The sequence below is a fragment of the Marmota flaviventris genome, chromosome 3 (genome assembly GCF_047511675.1).
Source record: "Marmota flaviventris isolate mMarFla1 chromosome 3, mMarFla1.hap1, whole genome shotgun sequence".
In the NCBI taxonomy this organism is placed as follows: Eukaryota; Metazoa; Chordata; class Mammalia; order Rodentia; family Sciuridae; genus Marmota; species Marmota flaviventris.
Window position 1 is genome coordinate 171,537,661 of NC_092500.1, and position 13,528 is coordinate 171,551,188.

The window sequence follows — 13,528 nt, forward strand, 5'->3', positions numbered from 1 at the left end:
CTAATAGTTGTGCAGCTTGGGAAAGAAGGGCAGTGCTTTATTTTCCTCTCTTATACCTTTCAACAAACATGACCACTATGAAAGGTATCTTCTTGATGCTACAGGGTAGAACTTAGAATGAAGCAGTGTTATATAAATGGTGATTAGAATCCCAAGGAAGAGTTATATTTGATACTTGTTGTAGACTGAGTAGGCACTTGTGAGCTAGCTCACCACTTGATACCAGCATGTTCCTGGAAAAATGAATTTGGTATCCCAGATCTCTTTCTTGATTGTGACTCATTTTTAAGTTTGCGACTTGCCTGTCCTCCCCAGAAATCATTCCAACAATAGTTTACATTTTGAGCTATCAACCTTTTGGAAAGAGAAAGTGATAGAAAATAAAGATTCCTGTGATTTACTCTTAGCACTAGGAGTCTGGTAGACCTGATTCTTCTCAAGATCAGATTTTCTGCAGGGCCTGTGCCAAGATCTCTTAATAGTTCAGGTTTGCTGGTCATGGTTGTCTTCTGCATCTCCAGAACTCTTAGGTCTTAATCAGGTGCCCTAAAGACATTCAGTTAGACTCAGCCCAGGAGAAACATTTAGCCTGCCTTGGACCCCCTACTCCCCATGTCTTTGGGAAGCTGGATGCCTTTGCAGAGACACCATTTGGACCCTCAAACTGAACTGCAAGGAAGCTTCCCGCCTCTGCCTCTCCTGTGTTTGGTATTTTCAGACATGCCTCTCATTTTATTCAGGAATGCTCCTGTCGGTCAACAGAGAATTGGTCTAGGGAGTGTCCATGGCTTGAATAAATGATGCTTAAGCACATATTAAAGGTAGAAGACAGGTAGAGGGCTCTGTGCCCATGTCCCTATCCTTCATAAAGTCAGATGCCCAGAAGCATGTGGGGAGGGCCACCCACTTCCACTAACTTCCTCTAGTTAATATGTTCTGGTTTGCACAGAAAGACAAGTGTGAAAAATACCATAAAATGCCTCTCTGTGCCATTTGTAGACCCACAGTTGAAGATTTTGTTCATTATGTTTCTTAATATGAATATCTTGCTGGGTTATCCAACTTTTCTTAATGAGTCATGAGGCGAGCCTGCTATCTCAGAAGGCCAGGTCCTTAGGGGAAATTTTCAGAGCAGCTGATTTACATGTGCTGTCTAAGAGTTGGATTTTTTTTTTTTAAAATCAATTGAAAGTTTCATAGTAAAAACTTAATTTTTAAAGGGAAATGTAGAATGTCTGAAGTGCTTTTTACATTCTGATGGTAAACATCTAAAGCAGATTTTGAAATACCCTTATCTGTGTTGTAGAGGAAAATAGTAAGGCAGATGGAAATAGAAAGGATGAGAGGTAGGAGGACAGAGAAAAAATCAAAGAGGTCACCAATTCCAGAAAGGCAGCATGTGTGCTGGTGTCCTAGCCTCTGTTCTTGCCCTCTGCTCTCTAAGAAGAGGAAACCCCAAACACCTTTATTTTTATTTTTGATAATTTTTAATTCTATCTAAAATTTGGAATGATTGATTCTCTTAAAATCCTTTCCTCCTTGAAAAGGGGACAGGGAACATGTTGCTCGGGAGGCTGCGGAGCTGTTTTAGAGAGGGTGCTGGGACACCTCTCGTGGAGGGGTTTCAGGGTGCCCCAAACTCATTCTAAAGAGGTCTGGGTTATGCTGTGGTGTGAAGCTTGTGAGTGGGATCACGAGGGGGTGGGTGTGTGGTGCTGGGACTGGGTGCTGCGGAGCCGCAGGCAGGTCTGAGCTTCGCGGCTGCTGCCTGCATTCCTTTGTCTTAGCACAGCTCTCACCCAGGAGAGGCTCCTGGGCTCCCAAGTGTCCCTAGACTTGCTTTTTCTATTTCCCAATAAGCAATACATCACATGGAACAGAGCTCAAAAGTCTTAATCAGGTGCCCTAAAGACATTCAGTTAGACTCAGCCCAGGAGTATTGGTATTGGGGATGGAACTCAGGGGCACCTAACCACTGAGCCACATCCCCAACCTTATTTTGTATTTTTTAAAAATTTTGATTTGTTATATATGACAACAGAATGCATTACAATTCATATTACACATACAAAGCACAATTTTTCATATCTCTGGTTGTACACAAAGTAGAGTCACATCTTTTGTGTCTTACGTGTACTTAGGGTAATGATAACCATCGTATTCCACCCTATTTTGTATTTTATTTAGAGTCAGAGTCTCACTGAGTTGCTTAGGGCCTTGCTAAGTTGCCGAGCCTGGCTTTGAACTTGTGATCCTCCTGCCTCAGCCTCCTGTTCTTTTTTAACAAGTTGTGGTGTGTTCTGCATTTTCTCCTGCACCGTTTCCCTCTGTCAGGGTGTCTACTACTGCACAACTAATCATGTTACGCAGAAGCTTCATGCCAGTCTTTACATGTAGCCCCGACTATGCGTGCACGTAAGCAAAGAACCTGCATTTTGCTTTGTGGAAGCAAAGAACCTGCATTTTGCTTTGTGAAAGCTGATCTTCAATGAACCATGTTAGTGTTAAGATTCCCCTCAGAATCTTTTCTTTCCTTCTGACCCCAACAATATGCAACAACTGGAAAAATTGGAAGCCTTCTTTTAATGGAAGTCAGGCTGAGCAAGGCCGATATCTGTGTCCATTTCTGGGATGATTTCTTTTTCTGGATTCTAAAGTCACACGTTCACAACTGTGTTTCTTCATTCCTAATATGAAAAGAGAGTGGAGACGAGTGTGCTGTGAGGTATAACATATCCCACACTCCATTTTCAATTAATAGCTTCAGCCAAGAAATAAAGCCAGACTTCCTCTTTGAGGGAGAACTAGAGAGCCAATAGGGCTGACCCCAGCCCATGGCAGGCAGAGAGACAGTGCTGATAGGGACGTTGGGAGAAAGGCTGGTGTTGTCCAGGGACAGACTGCACGGGGAGGGGAGGGCAGGGCGGTCAGGCTCGGCTGAGCACCAACCCCACCATTCACACCATTAGAGTGGGGACAAGGTGGGGCAGTTCTTGGGCCACTCCCATCCAGCTGCTGACTGACAGATGACAGGGCCTTGCCCGACCAGCAGGTAAACCTCATCCCATCAAGGACAGCGAGCTCTTTGCTTAGGGCCGCTGACATGTTCAAAAGGAAAAGAGGAAGGATCTGCCACCTGCTGTGGGACGTCTCTAGAACCACGTGCTGCATCCTCTCTGGTCTCAGGTGGAACTGTCTGTAAGAGTAGATTTCAGGGTGTTCTAGAGGCACACAGCCAGGTTCCAAAGAGGTAATGTGTCTCTTTGACAGGATGAAGGAACACTTTGGTGGGCTGCAGCCTTAATTGCCTTCCTAGGACTTCACTCTGCACAAGGCTGAATATTTTAATATAGTCGAACCAACAACCCCTGCTGGGGAGAAAGTCAATAGCTGTGCTTTGTGGGTATGCAGAGAGTAAAGCAATGCCAGCCAGCAAAGCCAGGTTCCTCCGGGTCTTTGAGGGGCAATATTTAAAAAAAGAAATAGGAAGTATGATTTGTCTGTGATCCTTCATAGGTACACTTACCATTCATCTTAAAAATCTAAAATACGTTTTAGAATTGTCAGAGGACACGCCCCTTAGTCACAGGAACTCATCCTGGCTCCTCGCATGTTTCAGCACTGGTGTTTGCAGGAGGATGTCATGTGCATCAGGTAGAAATGTAGATCTTAATCCTTAAAATAACCCCATTTTAAATGTAATTTCTGCTTTTAATATTATCTAATTTTGATAGTGATTAGGAATTACTTGGGTTAATGGGGAGATTTTTGTAAAAGGTAGAAATTTCCCATCAATTAAAATAATATTATATATTCTCACAGACGCTTCAGTTAGACATGGTTCTTAAAAGTGGTAATTAATAATTCTTCTAAAAGTAAAGCCAGAATTCTTCAGCAGATGAAGTGATGAGGGTGGAGCTTTTCTGGGGTCCCGTGGTGTGGGCTGGGCGTCCAGGTTGCTCTAAGGGCGCTGGGTGTCCTGGTGGCTGGGAAGCCAGGTGCTGGGTTGATTATGGCCCTCAAGAGTGGGCCGGGGCCTCACGGGTGGGTGAGGGGTGAAGAGCAGGCAGGGTTGCATCTTGCTCTCTGTGTTGCCACCTTGAAGCACAGTAGCTGGCACCAACCCCTTTCCTGTCTCGTGCTAGGGCTGCCGTGTGCCCCTAGTGCCCCCTGTCACCCTTCCTTCATTCTTCTACACATGTGTCCCTAGGACTTGCTGAGTTCCAGTTCCCTCCCAAGAGGAGCAATGGCTTGAGCCCAGCAGAGGAGTGAGCAGGCAGCCAGAGAGCTGCCTCAGGTTCCTGTGGGGTCGAGCAGCCCGAGCTCTGCAGCCAAGGGCAAGAGCGAGGTCAGGTACTCAGGACTCTGGAAAGGAAGGGCCCCTCTGGAGTCCGTATGCGATGAAGCCGGACAGAGGCTGGGCACTGACTAGTCTCCTGTCAGAGCAGGTTGCTGCTTCTCTTGTTCTTTCTACTCAGAGAAAATGGGCTTGAAAGTTGGAGGACATTCCATATGTACGGCTCCAAGAGTCACCTTCTTTCTCAGTGTTGCTTTTTTATTTTTCCCTTTCCCTTTTTCTGGTTAACTGACGGCCAAAGAAATATGTACTTAAGAAAAAAAATGAGAGTACATAGAAGAAAAAGGGGCTGGGAATGTGGTTCAGTGGTCAAAGTGCTTGGCCAGCATGTGTGAGGCCCCGGGTTCAATAGCACCACACACACACACACACACACACACACACAAAGAAAAAATTCCCCATGAATCATCATGGAGAAGTGGCTGCTATTATATTTCTTACTATGTTTCCTTCCAGTCTTTTTCCTGTGTCTTCATTCTTCACTTAGTTGAGTAGGATACTTTAAAATTTTTTTTTCCTACTTGACTGTATGTTATTACCATTTCCTGATGCCATGGAAAATTATTTATGATTATTCTTTATAAATTGATAATACCCAGTCAAGAGGAGCATGGACCACAGTAATGGACTGAGGGTCTGGGACCTATTCTCTAAATAATGTTTTTTAAAAAAATGTTTTTATAGTTATAAATAGACAGAATGACTTTATTTTGTTTATTTTTATGTGGTGCTGAGGATCGAACCCAGTGCCTCATGCATGCTAGGCAAGCGCTCTGCCACTGAGCTACAGCCCCAGCCCCTACTAAATAATCTTATTAGAGCTGTGTCCGTTTACCTTTTTGTTAACCTTCCCTTTAAAATGCAGTAGCTTCCAATTATAGGAACAGTGAGGGACAAAAACAGAACCCCACGCCTCTGGGCATCTGTGACGAGAATTCCCCTCCTCTCCCAGGACCCCTGTCCCATAGCTGAGTGTCCCTCAAACCATCCTCAATGCTGTGGAGGACATCTGGGCCAGGGTCTGGTCAGGGTTCTTGAGGGACCCTCCCCTGGAGATGGAAGAGGCAGGTCCAGGATGAGGTTTTTTTTTTGGGGGGGGCAGTCTGACTTGTACTGAGATGCCTTGAATTTGAGCTGAAAAAAGAACTTCAAAGAAACAAAAAATGAGGGGAATTGGGAGACCATAATCTGTTTGAGAGGTGACATATTTTTATTACCATACCGGTGAACAAAGTTGCTCCAGTCCCATGAGACCACCAATTACCACTGATAAGTCAGTAGCAGCCTGACTGATTGGTGGTGCCCATTGGTACCCAGTCAAGAGGAGCGTGGACCACAGTAATAGACTGAGGGTCTGGGACCTATTCTCTCACCCCCACCACCCTTCCCTGCTTTTTGCCAACCCCTCTTATCCAGAAGATAAGAATTTTAGCTAACATAATTTGAGTATAGGACAGGGAGCTTATGATGGGTAATTTATGCCTGAATTTGAAATATTTCAGGTACATTATTGAAATTTTCTGAGAACTATTAATTGTACAATGAATGGGGCTTCTCTGTGGTGTTGCTTCACATGCATCTACTGTGATTGAGCACGTCCATCCTCCCCCTACTCTCTCCTGTCCTCCCCACTCACCCCTCCCTGAACTGTACCGTTCTTCAAGGAAAAAAAAAAAACAGTTTTTAAAATTTCAACCATATTGGATATTCACAAACAAAAGAAAAGGCAATATTGGTGCCATTTTCTAAAGCTTTTGAGCATGTCCCCCAAGTCCCCTTCAACATCTCCACTGAAGTTGATTTTGACCTGGTTTTGCTCTAATTAACCTTTCTGCTCCTCAAGCACTAGGATTTCAAGATAAATGGAAATATATTCCTTGTCCTCGTATACCCTTGACGGAGGACAAGTCACCACCAACAGAGGCTTTCTGTCCTCTTGGAGCATGTGGCTTTGGAATGTGCCCCAAGGGAGCAGAGAGCAAGGGCAGGGACATGCACCCAGCCAGTCAGAATGGAGGCCTCTACCTGCAGTGACTTGTCAACAGATGTCCCTGCCTGTCAGACCCTCCGGTCTTCATTTTATACCCTGCTGGCAATCAATAGTTAGGACCCAACCACTGAATGGCTTCTCTGTTTAGTGAACGTGATTGCTTCTGTGATAAAGAATGTCACTAATTCTGAAACAGAAATTTATATAAATGCTGGCATTTACATATGCCCACCCTTCTCCTGAATCTTACTTGACCTATATAAGATATTTAAAGGATCTCTGGTTCTTTGGCCCTCAAATACGTGCCTTAGAATTTCAATGGGAAAATGCCTTGAGAGATTCAGCCTTGGTTTCCAGGATTAGAAGTGCCATTGCTGGATTTTAAAGAACTTGCCATTCTTTCACAGGGTGGAGGGTAGCCCTCAGCGTCCTCCTCATTCTTTTATCTCTAAAGCTATATATAGTAATCCCCCTTATCCAAAGCCTCACTTTTCAAGGTTTTAGTTACTTGATCAACTGTTATCCAAAAATATTAAATGAAAAATTCCAGAAATAAATCATTCATTCATTTCAAATTGTGTGCTGTTCTGAGTGCCACCACCCTGCTCTGTCTTGCCTGGGCATGTGTCGTCCCTTTGTCTAGTGTGTCCATGTTGCATATGCTTCCCACCCTTGGCCACTTAGCATCCGTCTTGGTTATGAGGCTGGCCACTGTGGTATTGCAGTGCTTGTGCTCAAGGAGCCTGGATTTTATTCCCACCCCAGAGGGCATGAGCAGAGAGGCAAATGGGCGCCAGGGCACGGATCATGGAAGGACAGATGGCCTCTGATGCGGTGGCAACGCTGCAGTGCATGTAGGAGAAATCCTGGTACCTTCAGGGTCCAGTGCTGTCTGTTGCTTCAGGCACCCACTTGGGGCTGTGCCCAGTGATAAGGGGGCGCTGCTGTATGGGGTTTAAGAGGGTTTTATTGCAACTTGTCATGCAGAAATGAGAAGGAAATGGCTTCTTTCTTTGTTCCATCTTTCTGGTTTTTTCACTTAGACTAAGAGTTTACAAGGTGATTTCATTTCATTTTCTATCCCTAAATGGCAAGAAGCTCTGTGGAGTGTTAAGTGTGGAAAGGATTTTGTGATCGCATTTGGGGATAATGAAAGGATGCTGTGGTTGATTAGTGCTGTCTGCCACGAGCATGGATATGGAGGCAGCTGTCCCATGCCTGACTCAGATCTTGCTGTGAACAGAAAGTTCACACACAGATGATGATACCAGCCTCAAGGTTATGTGCCATATGCTGTGTGTTGGGCTTTACATTTTAAAATCATTTCATTCACAAAACCACCCACAAGGAAGGTACAAGTGGGAAAAATACAATGAAGAAATGCTCACAATAGAAAACAGAGGCACAGAAAGTTACGTGACTAAGACAAGGTCACATAGCCAGGGCTGGGAGAGGTTCAAAGTCAGGCAATCTTGTCCCAGAACCCAGGCTGTCACTGGCTTGCTAATGCCGAGCCAGCTGCCACTGGGCTGACGCAAGACGCAGCTGTGCTTCAGAAGAAAGTGCAAACTCCAGTTTACAGGGCCTGGGCCCCGGAGGTGAACCTCCTCAGTGAGGAGGGGCGGCGACAAACCTCCTTCCCCAGTGTGAGCATTTCCCTGCTCCCACCTCCACGTCCACTCCTCAGCAGAGTGGGTGGATGGAAAAGGAGCAGCTGGGGCCTTAAGGGAGGGACAGGGGACTCCCTGGTCTCCACCTGGCTGTGAGGCTAGGACATTGCGTCTAGTCACATGCCACAGACTAACTTTCGAGTGACGACAGACTGCATATACAGTGGTTGCCCATAAAATGAGGCCACGAGTGCCATCATTGCTGTCTTGTTTGTGTAAGTGCACTCTGCGATGTTCGATGTTCGCCCAGTGATGGAAACCGCTTACCAACCCGTCTCTTGGAAGGTACCCTGTCAGCAAGCGACATGTCAAATAAATCTTTCATAATGGCAGAATAGAGACTTATAGATACCAGTGGCCTCATTTACTAACAAATCCTTACCGCACACCTGCTCCCTGTGGGTCCCGGCTGGGATCCTGGGTCCTGGAATGAGCCACAGGAAGAACCAGGCCCTCCCTGAGCTTAGGGTCCACTCATTGGTATGGCCTTTGTCCAAATAGTGACGTGAGTGTAAAGTGCAGCCCTGGCAAGCAGGCAGAGGAGAAGCTTGTACCAAGGTTTCACGGGGGCACTAGGAGAAGGATGAGGGGCCAAGGTGATAGTCCGTGCAGGTCCTGGAAGCCATGCTAAAGAGTTGTAGCCTAAGAGTAGTGGGAAGTGGAAGGTGGGGAGGGCATTGGGTGGGGTTTGTGCCATAATTAGGTTTGTTCCATGTTGCAGGGCAGTTGTGGCTGCTTTGAGAAGAGTGATTGGAAAGAGGGATCTGGAAAGGTTAGGAGGCCATTGTCGAGGTCCAGATAAGGAGGTCATGATGGCAGGACAGGAGTGGCTTGGGTGGTGACGGGTATAGGAAAGGGACTCTACAGAGGTAGAGGAGGTGAAATCAGCTAGGATTGGGTGGCTCGGATGTGGGCACTGAGGAGAAAGAAGGGCACCGCTGACAAGGAATAAGAGATGGCGGGTCTGTCCCTAATGCAGGGGTGTGGAGGGGACTCAGTTCTGCATGGCGGGCAGTCCTCTGTGCTGTCCAGGTGGCCCACGGAGGTGTCAGAGGGGCTGCACTTTTTTATGAACACATGCAGTGTTTCACTCGGGCCATAGAAGAGCCTTGCTGTCCTGGGAACCAACTCCTAAGGAAAAATGTAGAAGTCTATAGCTTTGTTGATTTTTGAAATTTAAACATGTTTTTTCCCTAGACATTAAGTAAATAACCTACCAGTGACAAAGGAAATGAATAAAAATAAAAATAAATACCTAGCACAATCTTCTTGTTTTCGTTTTGCATGTTTTTCTGCCCATCTTTTCTGATGTCATTCATATTTCATTTAGTTGTCATTATAATCTACATAAAAGGCACAATAGAATTATTTTCCCTTATCAATATCCAAATGTTTTCCTTCATCTCTACAGAGCTTTCAGGGTCATATTCAAACTATGTTGTGTAGTATTCCATTCGTCTGAAAAATCATGAATGGCAATTTTTAAGCATTTAGTTGATTTTAAGATTTCATTGTAACAAGTTAAACTTCAAATGCATATTGTTGCAAGTGGCACCTGTTTTTCCTCCTGCATTTTTCCTTAGGTTCAAAGTTCTTTCAAGTGGACGTGGTGGGTTAGGGGGTTGAATGGATCCCTGAGTCCTGAGTGGGTAAAGATACCCTTTCAGAACCACTGGTGGGTGCCGTGGGGGGTCTAACCAGAGGGCAGAACTTGGACCTCTGCACCGTAGCTCCTCGTGTTCCTTGGAGTTCAGTGACAGTGGTCCTAACCGCATTAGTGAGTGCTTGACAAGTCACCTGGGACCTTCCACCGTGACTCTGCATTGTGCACAGCCGAGGACCTCAGGCAGGCTGCGCAGCCCAGGGCTTGCACTCTGAACCTGCGCTGCGCTTTCCTTTTCCCGGGGCTTCATGCTCTTAGGATCACACCACAGTTACTCACAAGGAAGCTGTGGAAGTGCCTGAAGAACTGGTGGAGTCCTGAGGGGCGTGTGAACTGAGCCTGCGGGGTCTAAAGCACTTGTGCAGAGCTGAAGAGGGTCCCCCATGTTTGGATGGGGATCGAGGCCTCCCATAGGCTGATCCAGCCCTGGTCCGTCCTTGGTCACCCTTGCTTCCCAGCGTAACCCTGAACCATAGCCAGGCTATCCTGTTCCCTGGCTCAGGAGGTCCTCTGGTCCTTGCTCACATCCTGGCCCACCCCCCTGCCCAGCCCTCTGTCTCCTACCTGAGTGGCTCTCCTCTTGTCTCCTGCACCCATTCCCCAGTCTGCTCCCCTCCCCATGAGCTCCTCCCACTCCACACCCCAGGACTGTGCTGAATCATAAGCTTCCTGTCACGTTTGTTTTTGAAATGTTTGCCTCTAAGGTAGCTATTGTCCTCAAGGGCAGCAGCCGTGTCATACTTCCCAGGAGCCTCACTTTAGTGCTGAGTCCTTCTCCATCGCTCAGCAAGCCTAAGGTGACCCCTTAAACTGCAATGCATGTGTGGAAGCAGTGTGGCTGTTCCTCTCCTGTATTTCCTACCTAAATGCTTGTATTCAAAAAGAGCTGAGGCTACTATTAAAATCCTCCTAGATGGAGGTACTCCAGTATTCTCTGTTTGGAGTCGTGAGAACAAGTTAATGCCGGAAACCTCTAACCTGATTTCTTTTTATTTCTGAGTCAGTCCTTGCTATGCACCAGTGCAAGAAGGATGGTTGGTGGTGGGCACCAGGGGGATGAAGGGACAGTGGGAGGCATGGAAATATCCACGTGGTCCTTAGAAGACTGGTAATGCCTTTGGCCCCCTGGAACAGAGTTTGATTTGTAGTGAGATGACATGACTGCTATTATGTTTCCTGAAAATTTGGGCCCAGTGTTACCTCGCTCATTTTACCTCTCACTTAAATGTAGATCGTGACAACCTTGTGATTGTTGAGAGTTGTCAGGGGAAACCAAGCACCCTGGGGACCTGCTGGCCAGGGGTCAGGCACTTTCAGGCTGTCTGGCCCTGCAGGAGCTTGGGCCTTGGCATGCTTATTTGCAAAATGTCTTCCCTAGACTACAGGATGTCTAGGTTCTGCTGTGACTAAGATTAAAAACAAAATAACCAAAACTCTCTGGGGAGGGTAAGCTTTGGTGTGCTTCTAACTCAAAATGAGAAATAGGCTCATTGACACATTTAATGACATGTGTTAGTAAGTGTGTAGAACTTTACACTTAAACTTGCATTTCTTTCTTTCTTTCTCTAGCCAAACATCATGTCAATGGCAACAGGACAGTTGAACCTTTCCCAGAGGGAACACAGATGGCTGTATTTGGTAAGATATCAACTCTGAAAGAAAACCCAAATTGTGTGCAAACCTACTGCCAACTTTCTTAGTTTTAGCAAGTGTCCTCGGGGCTTCAAAATCTGGGCTCTTCTAGATGTTTACAAGTCCTTACAGCCAAGAAAACTCTCAAGTTCTTAGTAATTTCTGGGATTGGGAATGCTTATTCTATAGAATCTAGCATGCTTTCTTTTCTCACTTTAACAACCCAAATATCAAACTGTGTATCTGCTATTTCTTTCGTCCACACTGTGAATTAACCTGCTAATTTAGTGTTTGAGATTTTCTTTGTGAGGAAGGGTTTTTCCTCCCCACACAGGCTGGGATTCAAGTAATTTTAAGTTGTTATTCCACAAAAATCAATCTAATTGGATGAACTCTTTCTTTTCCATCTACTGAGAACATTTTTTGCGGGGCAGGGTACTGGGAATTGAACTCAGGGGCACTTGACCACTGAGCCACATCTCTAGCCCTATTTTTTATTTTATTTAGAGACAGGGTCTCACTGAGTTGCTTAGCACCTCATTGTTGCTGAGGCTGGCTTTGAACTCGAGCGATCCTCGTGCCTCAGCCTCCTGAGCCGCTGGGATTACAGGCGGGCACCACCGAGCCCGATAAGAACATTCTTTAGAAGAAAACATTAATGTAAAATGGTTTAAGCAGAACAAAGTCCAATCCCTGACTGCATACCCACAATGTCCACTTATGGGCTGAGCAGAACTTTCCAGTTAGACTCTACACCTTTTGGCAAGCTCCCTCTAGACCCCGTTTCCTTGTCTCCAGCATCTCCGGGGTTTCCTCTGAAATGCCTCCGTTCCTGAGCTTTCTGTCCTGCTTCCCTTCCTCTCTCCCTCCCTTTCTTCCTCTTCCTTCCCTTGTTCACACTGGCTTCCTTTTGTCCTTCTGGCCTCCACTTCTCTTCTTTCCAACAGTGCCTTGGGGCCCCTTGGGGAAGGCACCTCTGTCCCCTGGAATTCAGCTGGACATCCAGAGTCTCCCTGGCTTGTCTCCCTCAGCCTTCAGACAGGTTCTGTGACCTCTCCTGTCCTAAAATCTTGAAGTCCTCTGACTTCATGCCTCTCCTAACTTCTGTCCCACTCTAATCTTGGGTGTCCTACACAACTGTACTGAAGTGGGTTTGACCTGGAGGGAGATGGGCCTCAAAACAGCCAGTCCCTAAATGAGCACATTGAGAATCCCCGAGATGGAATCCCTATTCCCTGAGACGGAATCAAACCTGGCGACCAGTGAGGATTAACTGTGGGAGAGCCGTGAAGCAAGGCCTAGTGCCACCTGTCAGCAAATCCTGCCTGGATGGGCAATCACCCTTTAAAATGTGCTGAGCAGTGATTAAAAATCAGTACATGCAGAACTTAAATGGACAATCTGATTTTGTAGAAGGCATAATGGACACTGTAATGTGTGTGGAAATATCTGATCTTCCCACTTTCGTATCCTGTCAGTGTCTGTTACCATGGGACACAAATGTCCCATGTGTCAATGTTCAAAGTGTTCTTTTGATGATTTTTTTTTTTTTTTTTTTTTAGCCTTTCAGATTTGCCATCCACAGACATGTTAGAAATGAGGTTCCGTAACTTTTGGGGAAATGTGAAGTGACATTGACCTATCTTATAAGCTTCTATTATTGGTGCAAACTCCCTCCTGGAGGACAGGCTGATGACATGATGTAACTGTAACTATCAGGGAATGAAGATTTCCCTTGCTTTTTGCTGTCCGATTTGGTTTGTAGAGACTTACTAAAAATCCTAGCCCACAGCCTTCATGGTTTGACTTTGGGCAGCAAGTTACTCCAAGCCCTCAGTTTTCCTAGTGGAAAGGCTGCTGGCTGCACACTGAGCCTTTCTGGCTCTGAGCCCTTTGCTCTGCCTCCTCCCTCCAGGATCAGAGGCTCACCTGGTGGATCAGCCCTGGGGAGCTCACTGTGAATGGCCAATGTGTGTGGTTTGAGAAGAGCCGAATCACGCACAGAATTCCTACAAGTTAACAGTATGTAAAGGGCAGGATTATGCAGATCATAAGATAGAATACGTTTGACATCTAAGAATTCCTTCTTTAGAATTGCAGTTTGGCTCTTGCAGATGCTTAAATTAAGGTCCCTATTTTGGCTAAGTATATGCAAGCATTTCATGTTCGCATTTCCAGAATCGTTCTCTTTTTATGTGTCCCTGTCCACCTGGCCT

At 46.0% G+C, this 13,528-nt stretch overlaps 1 protein-coding gene across 4 annotated transcripts in view; it reads left to right on the forward strand.

The window, feature by feature from the left end:
- Nucleotides 1-13,528, forward strand: part of Msra (methionine sulfoxide reductase A) — a 335,755-nt gene that overhangs the window by 121,772 nt on the left and 200,455 nt on the right. For all 4 annotated transcript variants that reach the window (XM_071610626.1, XM_071610625.1, XM_071610624.1 and 1 more), the window contains exon 2: nt 11,250-11,318. In XM_071610626.1, coding sequence (XP_071466727.1) covers nt 11,250-11,318 — 69 coding nt within the window. The remainder of the gene's footprint in view (nt 1-11,249; nt 11,319-13,528) is intronic.